The 12,970-nt window shown below is 44.0% G+C and overlaps 1 protein-coding gene across 3 annotated transcripts in view; it reads right to left on the bottom strand.

The window, feature by feature from the left end:
* LOC126194678 (protein phosphatase 1 regulatory subunit 14C) overlaps window positions 1–12,970 on the bottom strand; it is a 940,541-nt gene that overhangs the window by 457,842 nt on the left and 469,729 nt on the right. For 2 of the 3 annotated variants that reach the window (XM_049932878.1, XM_049932880.1), the window contains exon 3: window positions 4,286–4,324. The exons of the other annotated variant lie outside the window; for it this stretch is intronic. In XM_049932878.1, coding sequence (XP_049788835.1) covers window positions 4,286–4,324 — 39 coding nt within the window. The remainder of the gene's footprint in view (window positions 1–4,285; window positions 4,325–12,970) is intronic. 3 annotated transcript variants of the gene reach the window in all.

Raw genomic sequence — 12,970 nt, 5'->3', positions numbered from 1 at the left:
TGCAAGACGACAGCAACTAATAACACATTCACGGTTGAATTTCATTAAATCCGACTGGGTAAGATATTTGTCGCTGGGTTCAAAGCTTCCAGGAATCTACACGTCTTTCTCCGCTGAGCAAAATCGACAAATGCAAAAGTAACTTCGGTGGTACTACAGGGGAGTGATAAACGCTCGGTTCTGTTAATAATCTACACTGACGGAAAAAATCGCAACATCAAAAAATCATTAATATGGAGTGATTAAATTTCGGGCATACATTTGTCTAGGTAACATATTCAACAGAGTAACATTGCAAGATCACAGGTTAATCTAAGCGCGAGATAAGGCATTGTAAATGTGAAATGCTGGTACATTAATAACCGGTGTAATCGTCAGACTGTTAAATGCACACATGCAATCGTGCATGCACTGTGCTGTACAGATGTCTGATGTCAGTTTGTGGGATAAGAGTTCCATGACCGTTGCACTTGGTCAGTACACAGACGGTTAAGCTGCTTGTGGGAGGGAGAAGTTCGACGAAGAGTGTCATGGTACCGAGAGCGCAACGGAGGGGCACAGCGAACTCCAGTAATAAATGCTACAAGAGACGCTTCGTGCATCATGGAGGGAATCACTGGTACTCTCGGGAAAGACGCGCAAAATATTACTTCCTTCTATATGTGTCTCGAGAAATGGCCTAAATGAGAAAGTCCGAGAAATAAGAGCTTGTCGACTCTTGTTCTTCCCAAATAACACTCGCGAATGGATCACAGCTGTCCGTAACCCACAGAAGGTATCCTGCGGCACATTGGAGTACAGCGTTTCCTTTATATTTATGAGCAGCAATTATATAGAGTGTGTTGTGCGAAGTATTCAGAAACTTTCGTTCATGGGGAACTACAAACAACTGCTTAGTTCTGCAAAGTTTGCAGGAGAACTTCTGTGGAGTTTGGAAGGTAAGAGATGAGGTACTGGCGGAAGTAAAGCTGTGAGGACGGGCCCTGATTCGTGCTTTGGTAGCCCAGTTGGTACAGCACTTGCCCGCGAAAGGCAAAGGTCCCGACTTCGAGTCCCGATTCGGCACACAGTTTTAATCTGCCAGGAAATTACAAACATCGTTACCAACCAAGTATCCCATATGGTTTAGAGCAGAAAGTAATACCCCACAGGGAACTGAAATGGTTTAGAGCAGAAAAGAACATTAATAGACGAACCGTCAAGAACTTGTCATTTTGCCTCAGTTTTCACACATTTAGTGCGATTGTAACTGCTTAATATGTATAGAGCATATATATATATATAACAATAGTCTCGATGGTCCAGTATTATTGTTGAAACTACAACATAGCAGCTTACAAGGGATGCGCCCACGCGTATTACGAGTCCCATAAAACCATTCGAATTTGTATAAAAATAATAATAGCACACTGGAGTATACAGGGCGCTGTGATTAATGTTTTACCGAGGCCAGGATCCACCAATAGGTTAAAGACTCAAATGTAATTTATAACTGTGATATAATTGTATAGTTTAATCTTCCTGTATTTAATTTGCAATAAATTTCGAATTTTCTTTTCATTTTTCCCTAAAAATTTGCTCTATTGTTTTTTTACACTTCACTGCATTCTTTGGTCAACCTCATTAATCAGCGCAATGAAACTGAAAGTGACCTTCAATTAAGAAATTATTTCAGGAATTCAGTCTTGTCAGTTGTATGCACTTACGAAACAATACAGACATACGCAAAAACAAAAATAACATCATTCTCCAAATCGCAGGAGGGAACTTACAGGATAGAAATACGCCTTGACAATGCTGAGAGACTCATTTCGCCATTCACGCGAAGTGGATTATGGAAATCAAGAAAAAACCTGAATCAAAGATTATACATGCCACATTTTTATAGATGTCCTTTTAATGTTCACAAACGAATCAAGTTTGATCTGGTGATGTTTACTCCCCCCCCCCCCCCAAATCGCCTCCCCCTGCACGATTTGGAAGGCTCGTGGCGTTGCTCAAAGTTGCTCAGTGCCCTCTACTTGTAGCAGCTTCCACTTTTATCGTCTGACCTCACTGCGGTCATATACCCACGGAGATCCCAGATTGACTTGTAATACTGCATTATCTCTGCTTGTCCTCGGCCTTCGACTACCTGGCTGAGAGATATTTCTGTGATTAACAGTTCAGTTGCTGCGATAACATCAGATCATCCTACGTTTCGTAGCAAAGTGCTCTGTCGGAGTTTCCTGGTTCTTCATTCCTTCGAATATTTGTGTCCGACAGGATGATACTGGTTACTGCCGTCGATAGTTTAAAACGAGCGTTGGCAGATCAGACACGTAACTCAAAGAAGGGAAGATGAACATTAGGGTTTAAGGTGCAGTCTGCGACGAGGAACGCACTCCGCAAGCCACGTTATGGTGTTTGGCGGTGGGTACTTTCTGTAGCACAGTCAGTTCCTTTCCATTTTCAGTCACGAATGGTTCGCGGGAAGAACGATTGTTGGCAAGCCTCCGAGTCAGCTCGAATCCCTCTAGTTTTACCTTCATGGCCTTTTCGCGACACACACGAAAGTGGAAGCAATATAACGGTTGGCATGTGCTCTCTGATATTTCTACTGTAAGCTACACCTTGTTGCGCCGTTTGCCACGAGTTGGCTGGGTATCTCCGTGACACTTTCGCGCTTTGAACTTTAACGAAACGTGCTGTTCTTCGTCGAATCTTCTCTCTTAATCATACCTGGTAAAACTCCCAGTCGGACGAACAATACTCAAGCACCTGTCAAATGAGACTTTTGCACCTTCGTGTATCTGCTATGCTTCCTGAGAACCTCCCAACGAATCTCCGTATGGGATCTGCGTTTCCCAACAATTTTGTGTACTCGTTACACTTTGAATCCCTCGTACACATATTCCCAGATATTTAATGGACGTGTCTGCTTCCAGTGATTGTTTGGCGATCGTGTAATCATAGAATTATAGGTCTTTCTGTATACTTATCCGGGAATAGTTACATTTGTTTGTGTTGAGGGTCAACTGCGAATTCCCTCACCAATGTGGATCCTCTGCAGAGACTCCTCCACTTCGCTATCATTTTCTAGCTTTTCAGCTTCTCTGTATTCAACAGCATCGTCCACGTTAAATTTTATCGAACTTCCTACGTTATTATTTAGGTCGTTTGGGGTGGACCAAAGTTACTTTTACATCTGATGTAATCCTGAGACTGGCACAAAATGAGAAAGGGTATCTCCTGTGGACCATCTCAACATCTGCCTGAAGGCAGTGGACACCTAAGTATGGGGAATTGATCGCGACACAACCTGAACGATGTGAGACTGGTGCACAGTGGAAAGCACATGTGATTTTCGGGTTCGGAATGCTGCCAACGTCTTTGTCCTCAAGCAGTTGCAAGTTACAACGTAACAGAGCCACTTTAGTTGCTACCGTAACGTATCACTGATGCTTGCCACTAAAATCAACTAAGTAAAAGGTGCCTTCCAGCTGCTCCTGCTGCTGCTGTGGTAATGATTTTTTATTCGTCGAAACAAGTAGTGGAATAAGTAAAACCTTTCTGACTGATGCAAAATTAGATGGATTTTTCTTATTAAATAAAATTGGGTTTTTCTTTCTTCAACCGCATTTTGTGGAATTCAGTGCGCACTTTTTTTTCCCCACGCAGCGCCCTCGCGGGAGACCATTTTGATCAGTTATACACAGCTTCAAAAAATCACCAAACGACTTTGCATTCCGTCCAGTAAATTACACCATCTTTCCAGTTAAATTGCTTACCGATAAGGCAATCTTTCTTGATGTCGCTGTAGAAAATTACCGATTACTGATAATTTCTGTTCTGCCACGCACCAACGTTTCCCCACATTAGCCTTTCCACAGAGGCCAAATTTTGCGTGTATCCATTGCATTATGACGCCATACGCAGCAGTTATGTGCTACTACAAGCTTATCCAATATCCCACTAGGAACAAGCAGCTTTTTTCAGCAAACCATAAGGAGCCAGTCAGGAACTGGAGTTAGTAAACGATATTTTTTCATATTTATGTATTTACTTCTTGAATTGTTTCGATAGCGTCCTCACGAGTCGCACCCGTAACAGTCGTAAGGCACATACCTACGAGGAAAAAAATAATAGCAATATAAACATTGCACACATACGAGGAGACATCAACCACAAACCAGAAGCAGAAGACCCAGTAACCATAACGTTTTACCAACATAAGCTTGGGACATTCACTGTAAGATTCACGTACGTTTGAGACACTGAGACGTTTACTGCCCAAGTTACTTACAACAGCGCTCTCCGATGAACTGCCTGCACTCTCGTCTTCCTGAAATCAAAACTTCTAGTGAAAATTCGAAACTCAAATAACATTATTTCTTTTAGCAGTACTATAAATATTTTTGATCAGACATTATTGTAATTAGAGAAAAAGCCTCATTTTTCCTCATAAAATTCGTAGCTGACCAATGGCCAACGCCCGCATTGTAAACTGGAGGTCCTTTATCGGAAAAAAATGAGCTGTCGAATTTCTAACGATGTTGCTGCTTGAGGAAAAATGGCAATTATGGTGTGCTATAAGACTTTTCATACACTGTAAGCTGGAGTAACAGAGAAAAGCATTGCGAAGTTGCTGTTTTAGCGTTCTGTTACTAGACAGTGATAATTATGCTTACAAACTAACGAGATACCGAAAAAAAAAGTTTGAGCTAGTTCTTGGTCGATGTTGCGTTGCTAATTGACATGCGTCACTGCAGCATGAGTTTGCTTTCAAAGTGACCGAGCTATAGAACTTATCAAATACAGTTGCCACGTTCCTAGCTTGTGTTTTTAATTAATGTAGGTCACCTAACATTTTGAAATAACGAAACGTGCTACTCCTGGGGCACAAAAATTTATCAGCGAAACCATACTCACTACGGATGTGTCGATATGAAACTCATGAAGGGCACAAAAAGATAAGCTGCAACGGGAATGGATAAACACAAGCGCAAAACTGGATTCTGATCACTGTGTCCGGAAACGAGTACTTTCTAAGGAAAAACAGCGAAATTTCCTTCAACGTTAGTTTTCATTTAGCCAAATAAAATAATAAAAAAGGAAATAGGTATGTATTGCTAAATGATTACTCAAACAGCCACACGTTACGGTGATTACTGAGAACTGCGACAAAGTGGTGAATAAAGCAAACTAATTTTCCCTCGAATTTCGTTGAAATCAGAACGAATCAGCTTCTGCGAACAGCAACGCCTGGAAACGGGTTAATTCTACTTTAATTAGATTCAGATACGAGACAGAGTTCATATCTCAGTCTGCAGACAAATTATTAATTCCCAGAAATACAGCTCAGAGTAGAATTAATCTCTCTCTAACGAAGCATTATATCCGGCGACAACTACCGAAGCCAGCGGTGCTGACAAATCGTTCGTTAGCGCGACAGACGAAGAGAGATCGAAACTAAAACAATAATTAGCACGATGAAAGGCTGCGGCGGTTTCTGTTTATAGGCAGTCTTTTATACTGCTACATAAAATTCCAATTGCCCGTGAGTCGCATAATATCAAAAGGCCTCTCATACCCAATGTTTAATGTTCCGCAATTACAGCAAATCACACAGCTTATAAAAATGATACTGCTGATATTGTGGTGTTACGTACAGGCTGACCACCGCTTTCTCTAACAACTGGCATCCAATGAAGCTGATTTACCGCACATAAATCAAGTTAGAAAGGTGCCTTAAAATTAACCTGGGCGAAAGGCATTTCCTACAGAAGACTTAGTGTTAAGTAATTTCGGTCTCATTCTTGTCTCTGGGGCACAAAAAAATCGGAAACAGGTTTTTCTGTTAGTTTTAATTCATAGCTTAATTATCTAATATAGTAAATCTAGTATGACAATATACAAAACAGATTCTTCGTTGGCGGCCAGCTGGAATTTGATACAATACACGAACAACGGCTCTAAAATGAATTGGCACGAACATTGTTTCCATATGAAATACACGCTTAAAAGAAGTGCGCAGCACGAAGGAATTATCCGAATAGGGCGGAAATTAGTAGAACTCGATGTCCTCCTGAGCGATATCGTGCCTGATTGTGTCCAATTGGCGCCTTAGATACGGAGCTGGTTGGAGGGCCCCGGCCATAATGCTCCAAACATTCTCAACTGGGGAAAGATCCGGCGACCTTGGTGCCCAAGGCTGGATTTGGTAGTTACGAAGACGAGCGGCGGTAACCCTCGCCACTATAGGAGGGTATTATCTTGCTGAAATGTAAGCCCAGCATGGTTTGCCATGAAGAGCGACAAAACGGAGTGTAGAATGTCACTGACGTGGCGATGTGCTGTAAAGGTGCCGCGGATGACAATCAAAGGGATCCTGCTGTGAAATGGAATGGTACCCCAATCATTCCTGGCTGTCGGGGCGTATGGCCGGCGACAGTCAGGCTGGCGCCCCACTCCTCTCTCGGGCGTATCCTGAGACGGTTTCGCTGGTCAATGGCGCTCAATTCGAGGCGGGACTCATCACAGAAGACAATCCCAGACCGGAGACGTGTCGTGTCAGGACACGCTCCCGAAGGCAATGGGATACCAACCTGACTGTCGCCCGCCATCTAGTAGTGATGGTCTGTGGCGCTATTTCATTCCACAGCACTACCCCTTGGTTGTCATCCCCACGGCACCTTTACACTGCTGTGGTACGTCGACGATATTCTACGCCGTGTTTTGTTGCACTTTATGGCAAGGATCCTGGGTTTAAATTTGAGCCAGGTAGTACCTGCCCACACACGGCGAGAATTTCCAGTGCTTGGTCGCGGTGGTTAGCACACTGGACTCGCATTCGGGAGGACGACGGTTCAAACCCGCATCCGGCCATCCTGATTTGGATTTTCCTAAATCGCTTCAGGCAAATGCCGGGATGATTCCTTTGAAAGGGCACGGCCGAGGTCCTTCCCCATCCTTCTCTAATCCTGTGGGACTGATGACCTCGCTGTTTGGTCCCCTCCCCCAAATCAATCAACCAACCAGTCTACTGCTCATCTTCGTGCTTGCCAAACCTTACCTTGATCAGCAAGCCCACCGGATGTCTCTCTAATTGAGAACGTTTGGAGCATTATGTGCAGGGCCCTCCAATCAGCTCGGGATTTTGATGATCCAACGTGCCAGTTGGACAGAATCTGACATAGTAACCCTCAGAAGGGCATACAATAACTCTGTGAATCAATGCCGAAGCCATATAACTGCTTGCATAAGGGCCAGTGGTGGACCAATGAGTTACTGACTTGCACAATTTGTAAAGCATCTCTTGAATAAATAATACATGGTGAACATAAAGTCCGGGAACACTTTAAATTATTTATTGCACAAGAACTAAACATTGTACAGATATCATACGTATGTCATTTTGAAGAGAAACTCTGGAAGTTTTTTTTCATGTATACCGCCACAGCGTAGTTTGGTAATTTGCCGATGGTCAGCGCTGGTCGCAAACATGGCGCCCGTGCTATAGAAGGGGACAGCTGTTCCAAGAAATGGCTTCCCCGACCACCAGATCTCACTCCGTGTGACTTTTTTCTGTGGGCACACATTAAAGATCTGGTGTATGTACCGCCTCTACTACGTGATGTAGCAGAGCTCCGGGAGAGAACACGGAAAGCGACTGCCACAGTCGACAATGCCATGCTGGGGCGGGTAGGGCAAGTATTCGGAAAAAAAAACTTTCAGAGTTTCTCTTCAAAATTCAATATGTATGACATCTGTACAATTTTTAGTTCTTGTGCAATAAATAATTGAAAGTTTCCCGGACTTTATGTACGCCCTGTAAAATTTTTCTCAAATTATAATCATTTGTTTGGCTGTAAATGTACATCACATCTATCGATTTCCGTCTCATTCGGATAATTCCTTTGTGGTGCGTCGCTTTTTCTGACAAGGGAACCTCCCCATCGCACCCCCCTCAGATTTAGTTATAAGTTGGCACAGCGGATAGGGCTTGAAAAACTGAACACAGATCAATCGAGAAAACAGGAAGAAGTTGTGTGGAACTATGAAAAAAATTAGTAAAATATACAAACTGAGTAGTCCATGCGCTAGATATGCAACATCAAGGAGAATGTGAACTCAGGAGTGCCGTGGTCCCGTGGTTAGCGTGAGTAGCTGCGAAACGAGAGGTTCTTGGTTCAAATCTTCCCTCGACTGAAAATTTTACTTTCTTTATTTTCGCAAAGTTATGATCTGTCCGTTCGTTCATTGACGTCTCTGTTCACTGTAATAAGTTTAGTGTCTGTGTTTTGCGACCGCACCGCAAAACCGGGCGATTAGTAGACGAAAGGACGTGCCTCTCCAATGGGAACCGAAAACATTTGATCACAAGGTCATAGGTCAACCGATTCCTCCACAGGAAAACACGTCTGATATATTCTATACAACACTGGTGACGGCATGTGTGTCACAAGACAGGAATACGTTGTCGACCCACCTAACTTGTACACTTAGCGAATGGGTAAAAAGATTCTTCTACCTTGCCCGATTTAGGTTTTCTTGTGGATGTGATAATCACTCCCAAAAAAGTGATGAAAACATAAGAGTTTGTCACATAAACTGAAAATAAAAAATTAAAATTTTCACTCGAGGGAAGACTTGAACGTAGGACCTCTCGCTCCGTAGCTGCTCTCGCTAACCAGGAGACCACGGCGCTCCTTGACTCCCATTGTCCTTGATCTTCGCATGGACTACTACGTTTGTATATTTTATTAATTTTTTTCATAGTTTCACACAACTTCTTCCTGTTTTCTCGATTGATCTGTGTTCAGTTTTTCAAGGCCTATCCACTGTGCCAACTTATAACTAAATCTGAGGGGGGTACGATGGGGAGGTTCCCTTGTGAGTATTACATACAAATTTACACTTTAGAATTTTTTCGCAACTCCATCACTTATTTCACGTCTGTCAGAAAGTTGCGCACATGTAAAGCGCTAAGGTTCGAAGCCTCCTAACGGCTGAGTAGGACAATTCTAATGTTCGAGGAGGGCAACGGCATACGTCCTCCAACAGGATAATTTCTACTACGGCACTGTGATGTTGAAACCAGTCTTCTTGTTGAGGACAGTTTTATCCTACTAATTAACATGTGGTAGGCTGCCAAGCATCGTTTTTTTGCACGTTACAGGGTGCTCAAAAAGAAACTGATTCAGATAATGTTCATACGGCTGACGCGAAACTGATCCTCGTTAATGAACAGGTCGATATTGGAAATCGTGATTTCGACGCACCATTCGGTTGCTGTCACATGTCTGCGCATGCGCTTCCGCCGCGTGCTATGTTGATATGTCTGTGACAGAAGAACAGACATGTACAGTGACCAGTTTAATGCAACGCAAACTGGTGTTCACGTTATAACTGCTCGTTTTTATTGTCGAGTGTTACGCGAAGCACAATTCGACGGAAACGTATGCCGAACAGTCTGCGAAAGAGTTAAGCCTGGAAATGTTCTGCCAACCGATACGGTGTAAGGTGGGTTAATGATGCCGCACGGGCACTAACTTTCGTCACAATTCTGTGCGAAGAGTCGTCTACTTTTGACACTTCTGCGATGGACGTCAGAAATGCGACGCCTAGCGTTGAAATCACGCTGATTTCTTACTTGTGACCACTGGCGGAATATTTCAGGTATGCCGCCGCTCAGAATCTACATCCAGGGGATGGCATACACGGCGTCAATGGAACCCCTCCCTCCCTTGTGGCGTGGATTCCCGCACATTTCGCCATGGCAAGAGGCAGTTTGCAGTGCGATAAGCAAGGAGACGACATTCTCGACAAAGTTCAACACTGCTGCCATCCCCTGGGTATTTCAACCCTACGGTAAGGACACGTGGGAGTGCAATCCCACTGAGTGTCGCGCGACAGAAAATTTTCCTGTGGTATACAGGGTGCAACATCCTAAGTGTCTTTCAAAACAAGAGCTGTGTCACAGTGTTTTCATTGTGCAACAAGTAAGCCAAAATTAAATAATAATAAAAGGGAACATTGAGTTTTTATAGGGTCAGTTTATCAGTTTAAAAGTTTAATGATTGACAGTGTTGAATTAACACAGTGTTCTTGCTATAACGAATGTTTAAACAGACAGGGAACCAGTGAGGCACTTTCAAGTTACTTTCTCGCACTCAAATTTTGCAACGCGATCTCGCAGTCGAATTCTTATGTTCAAAGTAATCCTCTGTCGAAAGTTTGCGAGAGCTTACAGGGCAAAAGTTTTAACGAATAACTATTAAGGTGTCAAAGGGGTTGTCTGTGTGAAGCGAATTTTGGAAAGAAATTAGGACATTCCTGAGCCATAAGGAAGAAGATAATTTGGTAATGGAAAGGAGTGTGAAGTGCAGATGAATTTTCAAATAGATATAGGCTGCAGTAGTTAGGCATCATAAACAGACGTTAAACCAATGAAGAGTATGCTGACATGCACTTCATGTGTGGCAAAGCGAATGGCAGTGACCTTGAGGCTGTATGTTTGTACGAAGAATCTTTTCCTCTCCGCAGCCAGCCCGACAGGCATACATTTAGTCAGTCAGTCAGTCACCTTAGAGTCCGGGAGTTTCGCACACCACGTACATGAAGATCGACCCAGATCCATAACACCTCATGCTGGGGAAAGGGTGTTACGCATTGTACACGAACGTCCGAGTACTTCAACAAGGAGAACCGCTACCCAAGGTCACAGCAGTGTGTGGCGGATTTAACATAGGCAAATACTCTGTCCATATCATCCCCAGCGAGTGCAAGCCCTCAGCAACGCAGACTTCCCTCCTAGAGAGGGTTTCTGCCTGTGGGTGCAACAACAGTTTACCCTGAATCTCCTGTTTTGTAAGGCTGGATTTTTCCGTGATGGTGTTTTTAACTACCATAGCTGTCACTTTTGGGCCAATGTCAATCCTAATGCAATACACGTATCATGATATCAGCGGTGTTATCCGCTGAACGTCTGGTCAGGACTGCTCAGACACCGCATAACTGGACCACACTTCGTACCACATAGATTAACTGGGCAGCAGTACATGCGATTTCTGCGGACTGCACTTCCACATGTACATGATGATGTCCCACTGTACGAACCCCTGAACATGTGGTTCATGCACGACAATGCTCCACCACATTTTCATTAAAGAGTGTGCCAACTCGGAGTTGTGGTCAACACTCGATATGTATCCAGATTTAAATCCCATAAATTTCTGTGTGGGGGGTCACGTAAGAAGCTTGGTCTACACTAGTGAGGTCAACTCTCTCGAGGAATTACGCTTGTGTGTTGAAGCAGTCTTCCAGCATTTACGAAATACCTAGTATTGCCTGAGAGGATACACAGCTCATTTCAGAGACGAATTCAATGTTGCATTCAGATGCGTGGACAATTTGAACACCTACTTTAACATTTAGAGGTGCCATGTGTTCCTAGACACTGAGAAATGCAACAGAAAATGAGTTGTATCTAGATAACAGTTGATTTGTGAACCCATGTCTCTCCCCCAATTCTTGGATCAATTTCCGTTAAACAAAAACAGCAGGACAACAGGCCTCACGAGTTATCTGCACTGTGGTATTTATAACCTCCTAGCTTCAATAGGAGATACATGTTTTTGGCAGCCCCTGGAATATAAGCTGCCCTGTATCACAGGCATGTGTGGGAATAGCAGCCTACATGTTAAGGGCAAGAAACGGTTTTCCAGTCCTCAGCATTTAGGCTGTCCTGCATGCACACATGTTGGAGTAGTTTTGGTCTGCTTTACAGAACAGTATTGCATTGGCTAGATGTGCTGATTATGTCGGGGGGGGGGGGGAGGAGGGGGGCAGCAGGTTGAGATGGACAGAGGAGGGTTTGGACAAAGCAATGGGCAGAATGGGTTGGACAGAGGATGGGGCAAGAGGAGATGGACAGAGAGAGTAGAGGAGGTGGAGACACATGAGATAGGTGGGAGGTGTTGAAGGATGGTGGGTAGGTGGAAAAGAAAGGGGGGAGCAGAGATGGAAAGAGAGAGGTGGAGAAGAATATGGTAAGAGGAAGGAGGGAAGGAAGATATGGTCAGAGAGAGGAAGTGGAGGAAGTGGACAAAGATAGGGAAATGAGAATATGAGGAGACAGAAGGGGGGGGGGAGGGAGAGACAGACACATACAGGTGGGAGGATGAGGTGGACACACATAGGAAGAGGTGAACACAGCGAGGGAAAAGAGGAAACGTGTTCAATACGTAAGTTGAACATATATGTGGGCGAAGACACAAGAAAAAGGCTAGTCGATCTATAATGGTTGAACTAAGTGGGTAATCTGACAACCAAATCAAATGAACAAATTTAAACTTAGTGTTGAAGCGAGACCTGAAATCGATCACAGTTCAATATTTCGGACTCACTGAAGGATTCGATATCGCCTCGCGACATCAGCATAACCTAGACCTCACACTACGCTACAATTTACTCTGTCACCACTAACCACATTTCGAAAGTTAACAGAGACGCAACAGAAATAGTGTCAGTGTTATATTATCTTTCTGTTTGCCCATGTATGACGTCACACCATCATTACGTTATGTAACGAAGGTGACATCCGGTATTGGTATGTTAAGTTGGCACAGTTTATCTATTAGAGCCATTGTGCATAGCTGCCTCTTGGCTCTGTTTCCTGGGAGGTTTGTACAGCAACTAGGAGGCAGTCGAATATCGACACGCCACTTGCTGCAGACAGGAGTTAGCTGAAGCACAGCTTGAGAGTGAGGTTATGCGTCTGTGGGTGCGGCAGAAGAGCGGTGTACGGGACAAGCTTCGCCAGAGCAGCTCTGGCTTCCGGTCGCGATGGAGCGGTTCCGTGTGCGTGCACGAGAGACTCCGGAGAGACTCGCCCAGGCGACAAAGAACGGGTCCCCCCAGCCACCAGCCGACGGTAGCGGCTTCCGCCCGTATGACTCAGGAGCCAGCGACCTAGAAAAATAAACGC

Source organism: Schistocerca nitens, chromosome 7 (assembly GCF_023898315.1).
Source record: "Schistocerca nitens isolate TAMUIC-IGC-003100 chromosome 7, iqSchNite1.1, whole genome shotgun sequence".
In the NCBI taxonomy this organism is placed as follows: domain Eukaryota; kingdom Metazoa; phylum Arthropoda; class Insecta; order Orthoptera; family Acrididae; genus Schistocerca; species Schistocerca nitens.
The sequence above is the reverse complement of the archived record's forward strand: the minus strand, read 5'-3'. Positions and strand labels throughout refer to the sequence as shown.